At 27.8% G+C, this 7,086-nt stretch overlaps 1 protein-coding gene across 1 annotated transcript; it reads left to right on the top strand.

Annotated features, from left to right (window-relative positions):
- Window positions 1–4,581: 4,581 nt before the first annotated feature.
- Window positions 4,582–6,502, top strand: LOC111616960. The gene is made up of 3 exons (XM_023358310.1): window positions 4,582–5,350; window positions 5,562–5,772; window positions 5,844–6,502. Exons 1-3 carry the CDS (start codon window positions 5,318–5,320, stop codon window positions 6,500–6,502), a joined length of 903 nt encoding a protein of 300 aa, XP_023214078.1. The 5' UTR covers window positions 4,582–5,317.
- Window positions 6,503–7,086: the final 584 nt, after the last annotated feature.

A 7,086-nucleotide genomic window follows, 5' to 3' on the forward strand; every position in this document is an offset into this window, starting at 1 on the left:
ACATATATGTTTATAAATTTAGATGATAATAAATTTATAGTTAAACATTTAATCTGAATTTTAAAGTAATTTGATTTTGTTCTCTTTTTAACAAGTTAATCTCGAAAAATTAATCGTCGTTGTCAAATCTTAACTCGTGAATTTCGTTATAGAATGTTACGGTGTTACGGAAGGTTCATTTTATTAAAACTTGCTAGAAAAAGTGATAAAAATGTTTTATTATTATTACTAGAAGTTCTAGCTTATAGCATGCAGTATTTAATGTATCTTCTTAATTATATATAGTTACTTGAAATTCTCTCATAATAAATTAAGTTCCCAGTAAATTTACATTCATACAAATGTTAATTCATTAAATGAGCCAAGTCCATTTTATGTTATTGCTAGATATTTAATGGTTTGCATTTGAATGAGTTAAAAAATATTCGTAAACAGTAATAGACTTATATTTTTTTGGTTTTATTTCGTGTAAATTTAATATGCAATAATGGTTATCCATGTTAGGTGAAAAAATCATGTTTTCGTATGCCCTCAATTTCAAAAAACAATGATTTGTTGAGAACGTTGCTTTTCTTTGAATGGAATATAGTTATAATAACAAAATATTGAAGATTTTATTTATTTACTTATTTATTCTATTAGTAATAAGTTGCATGCATATTAGTTGGTGCAGATTTTTAAAGTATTCATGATACATAGGGTAATAAATTCATCATATCTTCATATTTCTCTTTAGAGTGGACTTGCCTCACTTTCAAAATCAACTCACTGTAAATATCATTAAGGATATAAATTACTAGTAACAAATTTATACAGATATTAAAAGATGTTTGTGAATTGATTAAAAACATGAATTTTATGTATAAGAATTAGCTTTAACTATTTTTTTCGCAAAATGGACTTGCCCCACTTTCAAAATCAATGGCTCAAATATCAATGTGAAATTGTTATTATAATCAATAACTAATGATGATAATGAATTGTTCTGTAGAAATACTCCAGACATTTTCAATAGACTCATTAACTTAAAAATTAAGAGTTCAATTTAAATAGCGTTTTTGTAGAAAATGTATTTAATTTTATATTAAATTATACTGTTGTATATTTAAATCTCTTACATCCTGCAGATTTCTAGATTACATTCTGAATATTAAGTTATTTCCAAGCTACAATTTCATGTTACTGAATTTGCTTTTAAATTAACTTACGTTTATTATAAACCAGAAATTTCATAATTGTATATGGTAATCCATCTGTTATTTATTTTATTACATTTTATAAATGAAAATTTCTATAAATTTATATGTACCAAATTTAAAAATGAAGATTTAACCATGAGTATATTGAAAATGTTTGAATTAACTACTAATGATTAATTCTTTTTTAAATATCAATCAATCATTCATAAACATTTTCACACAATAAAATAGATTTCAAGCTTTCTGTTTACTTTTATTTATTATTTATAATCATGATATTTTCATATTTATTAAAGTGTGAAAAAATGAAAGTGTCATATGATTCATTTCATTATATTACAACATAATTTAAAAAAAATAATTAAAACAATAGAAATTACAGTATATGTAATGTAATGAAAATAAATTGTGAATAGAACTTTCAATAACTAGAAATAAATTTATATGGTTCAAAACTATTCTCAAAGTTATTCTTAAATGGAATTTATAAGAAATAAATTTAATTATGATTTAATTTGGAGTTAATACAGTTTTGACAGTTAAATATTTAAGAATGAAAAATTTATACTAGAAATTGCACATTTGGACTTCATTTTTTACTATTTTACAGTTTTTAGTATAAAATGAAAATGTATTTGCTATTATCCTTGGGTTTTCATTTTTTACAAGTCATATTTTTCAATTACATGCAAATATAACATTTTCATTTAAATCTGAGACTAATAGCAGACTAAAGTCATCCTATCACAAATATATTAAATATGTGAATATAAAATACTTTTTACATTATATTATTTGCTTCCTATACAAATCAAAAACATCTGTTTAAATAATAAAATGCCATTTGTATATTGGAATAATAATTTTTCTTTTTTACTCCTCTCTCTATGTATATGGTCTTTGTATTCATTTCATGTTATAAGTTATTAAATTTATAGTGTTTCTAATATTAATTTGGAATATGCTTTTAGAGCATATTACTATATTTTTTTCTTGAATGCATAAAAAATTATCAAACTAGCTATAAAAAAATACTTTTATTAAAAAATTTCTGAGTATAGTAGTTCATATATGGAATTTGCTTGGATGAAAACATAGTTCTGTTTAGTCAATTAAAATCGAAATTAGCAGATCATTTTTGGGCTATACTTTAAACTAGTTAAGCAACATAATATGACTTAAAGGTAGACAGTTTATCATTTTGCATTAGGATTAATAAATAAAATTATTTGTTAAGATTAAAGAGACTAATTAATTTTATTGAATGATGACATTTAAATAGAAGTGTTATTAAGTTAAATCAAATTTAACTTTTACATACATTACATGTCATATATGATTATAAAAAATTTTGATTTGTTATTTATTAAGATTAGAGATGTATGAATACTATTTTTAAAATTTAAAAATACTAGAAAGTATTTGAAATTCAGGGTCTCAAATAGTGTGTTGATTAAAAAAATACGTTCAAATACTATGAATACCTCCAATATTGCATCATATGTAAAGTCACAGTTGTTGATTCAGAAGTACCCAAAGGGGCTAATTCNCAGATAAATTATTATTTTTTTTTGCGAAGAATTCGCTGAACTTTCGACACATCATTAATAGAAATAGTAAAACATCATTCCATTCTAAATATTAATGAAAATCAACATATAATAACGTATAACAATGCAATATACAACTAATAATTCTGCTCTGCTTTTAAATGCCTATTCTCTTTCATGTCTTAAACAAAATTGAATTATATTTATTTACATCGAGACAGCCGTACCCGCTAAACTGCACAAGTGCCAGAAAGGCTAGTGTAAAAAAAGACAGTCGAGAGCGGAGATATTTAAGATTTCGAAGAATGTATCCACGAAAAACTAGACATAATCAAGGAGTGCATCGAAGCCTCCATATATATGAAAACCGAACTGAAAGAAAACGCGAATTGCGGGTTAGGTTTCGTTATGCGGGGACTCAAAAATAATTATCATCAATTAATACTTGACAAGATCAGAAAATGACTTTTTGAATCGACCGCAGATAAATAATACCGACTCTGGAACTTCGTCGTTTCCCATTTGGTATATTTTTTTATCTACTCGTAATAATAGAGGGCCTTGGACTTTTATTAAAAGTCCAAAGCCCTCTATAAGTCCAAGTATAAACAGGTGAAATTATTTGATCAAAAATCAATGGTCAGGGACGAATATTATATCAAAAGTTTGTAATATTTAAAAGGTTAAGATCTGCATCTTAACTTTTTAAATATTAACAGTTACATACATCTACAGAGACTGCGTTTTGCTAAACCAGATATGATGTCATGATTTTTAATTTTTTCTGTTTTAATTATATGTTATTTAGATTTTAATATAAGACTCGCCACACAAAAACTTACCTTTCCTAACTTACCTTCCAGGAACGCTACTTTCAATGAAAACAGATTTTATTTTCTACTAGCTGCAAGGACCCGCTTCGCTGGGTTTTTAGTTGTATGTAATAGTTTTTCTTTATATATAAAAGACTGTTTTTCTAAGTAATCTAGAATCCAGCTGCAAGGACCCACTTCGCTGGGCTAAAAGTAACGATTGTGAAGATTAAGATAATCACATTATAGCTAATCTTACCCGTTTTCACAGAATGCAAGAATTAGGTTCCCCGTTTCCAGACTAATTAAAGAATTTTTACGTTTAGTCAAACGAACTATTTTCAACGTTTGTGGAACGTTTACGATCGTTCTATAATCGAACCAATATTCGAATTTTATGTTTGAATTTAATTCGAACAAATTCAAACAAATTCGAACAAAACATTCGAAATAGAAAGCCACTTTCAACCACTTTCAGCCTCATATCTCCCGCACCCTTATAGCTATCGAGACGCAATCACCCCTATGCACGAATGGAGACTTGGGGCTACCACCACATACAAACACCATTCACGTGCGATGTGTAGTTTTGGCGAAAAAGTGAAATATAGGGACATACACGTCCATTTTTATATATAGATATAGATATAGATATAGATTTTTTAAATGAAAGTGTATTTCGGGCCTTATGCCCCTCTCTAGTCCTTATTACATATAATGATAAAACTATATACAATTTTGACGTTGACCGATGAGATCTCGTAACCATTACGATCAAATGGCGACTTCTGTATTAGTATAATTATACGTCACAGTTCATATATGCTCCGTTATATTAATTTTTAATCTTTTTCCAGTTTCATTAACGTAATAACAATCTGGTTGTAAAGTACAAGTGAAGATATAAACTAAATTATTATTATACATCATATCCGTCTTTCTATAGATTTATTTTCTGATTTTTAAAAAAGTTTTGATTGTTTTGTTCAATGTGCCAGCAAGAATAATATTGTATGATTTTAATATTTTCTGTATGTTTTCAAAAATGATCAGTGTGAAATCTATATTTTATAAATTATCTGTTTTAGATATTGTTTGTTTTCTAGAATGATTGTGAAACCAATTGTCAATAATTGTGTTAGTGAAGTATCACTTGAGAATCCAGTAATTTCATGTTGTATACATGCTTTCAATAAGTTTCGTGCTGTTTTTTAACTTTAAACGCGATGAATAATAATAGTAACAACAATGCTAATCATACGGTAAAATAAAACACATTAATAAAAAAAAATTTAAACTTGTGTACTTGAATTGCTTAGCGCCAGTGCGTAGTATACTATGCACTTGGCTCTCGCCGTTACAAGAAGCGAAACTTCAGAAGACTTTTAAACTAAACAATTAATTTTCACAGTCACGTTTATCGGAAACGTTTGAGAAAAGGGTCTTATTATCTAGACAAGGAGCTGTTTGTGTTTAGAGCTAAACGTTCACCAAGTTTCGTTTGAATCGGAAATCAGAACATCTGGCCCTGTCCTTGTAAGTGAATAAATTATTTTTTTCTTTGCAGAGGAATTCCAAAATGGCAGAAACCACACTTGAAAAAACAATGGAAATAGGTGCAATATCGCCACCTGACTGCACTTTAATCACAGAAATGCCAGAAATAATAATAATCAATGTACTTGAATACTTGTAAGATGCAGAATTAGATTTATGCAGCCGAGTGTGTACCAAATGGAAAGATATTATCGTAAACATGATGTATCACCGAGTAACAATTATCACAAGGGTAATTATTATAACATTATTTTGTTGATTAAATGTCATTAACGTCATACATTTATACGTACCATTTATTAATGTATTGATGTTAAAACATTAACGTCAATACATTTATACAATACTTTTAGAATAATTGAATTGCAGTAAAATAAGCTTTCATTAATCACATTATGTAAGTAAATTTACATTTGCTCTAAATATTCTGATTTATTTAATAGAAAATCCCTCTTAATGTAATAATCACCGCAATCTACGAATCGGAAAGTCTACGTCCCTACGTTGGTTTCGACAATAATTTTCAATACAATTGGTTCATTTTAGAAGATGAACCTAAACTTATGGTTTTGTCTACAAATGATCTTAATGGATTTGGAGAAATTACACTTGATCCAATTCCAAGTCATATTTACTTTATGCATTTATCGCATCGTAAGTAGTTGTACCATGTAAGTTTGAAATTATTTATTAATTGTTAATAACAATGACGTTTTTAATTTTAGGAAACTATTTTACAAACCCCTTTCCTGCACATTGTAAGTACTCATCAATCGAAACAACCGAAATACAAATATCAATGTTTCCAAAAATTCCAGGTTTGAATATTTTTAATTATTCGTTCACTCTACGTGGAAACGCATCTATACTTCGTGACAAGTCAGATTTGATAAAGGAAATAAAGAATGTTTGCAACAGAAATAATATACCGGACGATCAAACAAAATGCGTCATCTTTTACAAAGATATTGCAGTATATTCGTTCGAAGACGAAACTGGACGTTTTCTAGATTTCTCAGACCACCGTGATGTTTACAAGCTCACATTATTTTATGGCGAGAAAGTGAATGCTTTTCCTGTTTATATTTATGAAGGTAAAACTGGTTATACGACTATCAAAGAGAAATTGCAAAGGCTGAAATATTCTGTACTCAAAATGGTACAGAAGAGATGTTTCGCGTATATTTTTCATGACTCATGTACAGAGTGCATGGATCCAACAACTCGAGCATTTAGAAAACTGTTTCCTTTAGTGAAATACGTTACTCATAACTTTTTACCGTCCTATTTATCAATCATTCCAAGCGAAATAGAGTATTCTCGTATAGAGCACGACTATTTGATTCCCTGTACTACAATAATGGTTTTTGTGTGGTGGGAATAAATTTATTGTATTAAACCGGCTTAGTTATAATTTGGCATTTAATTGTTTTTGGTTGATAGTATTGTTCTACATCAGAGATTTCAATCCTATCCGCAGGTGGACTACACTGAATGTCTCAGTGCTTTTCAATGGGCCGTTGTAATAGATTTTTTCTTATAAAAAATGGGTTAATAACTACGTATGAGTTTTACTGTCCACAAAATTTTATATATTGAAGAGTTTTCATACTCTTCAATATATAAAATTTTGTGGACACGGTTTTCACGGTTCTTTATTGTAATACCAAGATTTTAATCACGATTATTATAATTTAAGTAATTTTAGTTGAAGGATGTAAAATATATTAAAATTTTAGATTTTTTATGGCATTCACTTTGGATAATTAGTTCAATTTTTGGGGGTCTCAATCAATCTTTCTGTGGTGCCGAGAATCATTCTTGCAATCGAAGACTCCTACTTTTTATTAGAATCAGTGAACATCTCATTCCCCGTCACAAGGTAAACTGCTCATCAAAATGACTGGTGTTTGTATATGGATGTAGGTATTACAAAAAACAAAAAAAAAAAAACATTGGTTAACTTAT

The sequence above is a fragment of the Centruroides sculpturatus genome, unplaced genomic scaffold (genome assembly GCF_000671375.1).
Source record: "Centruroides sculpturatus isolate CEXI.00-Female unplaced genomic scaffold, Cexi_2.0 scaffold4279, whole genome shotgun sequence".
Lineage (NCBI taxonomy): Eukaryota > Metazoa > Arthropoda > Arachnida > Scorpiones > Buthidae > Centruroides > Centruroides sculpturatus.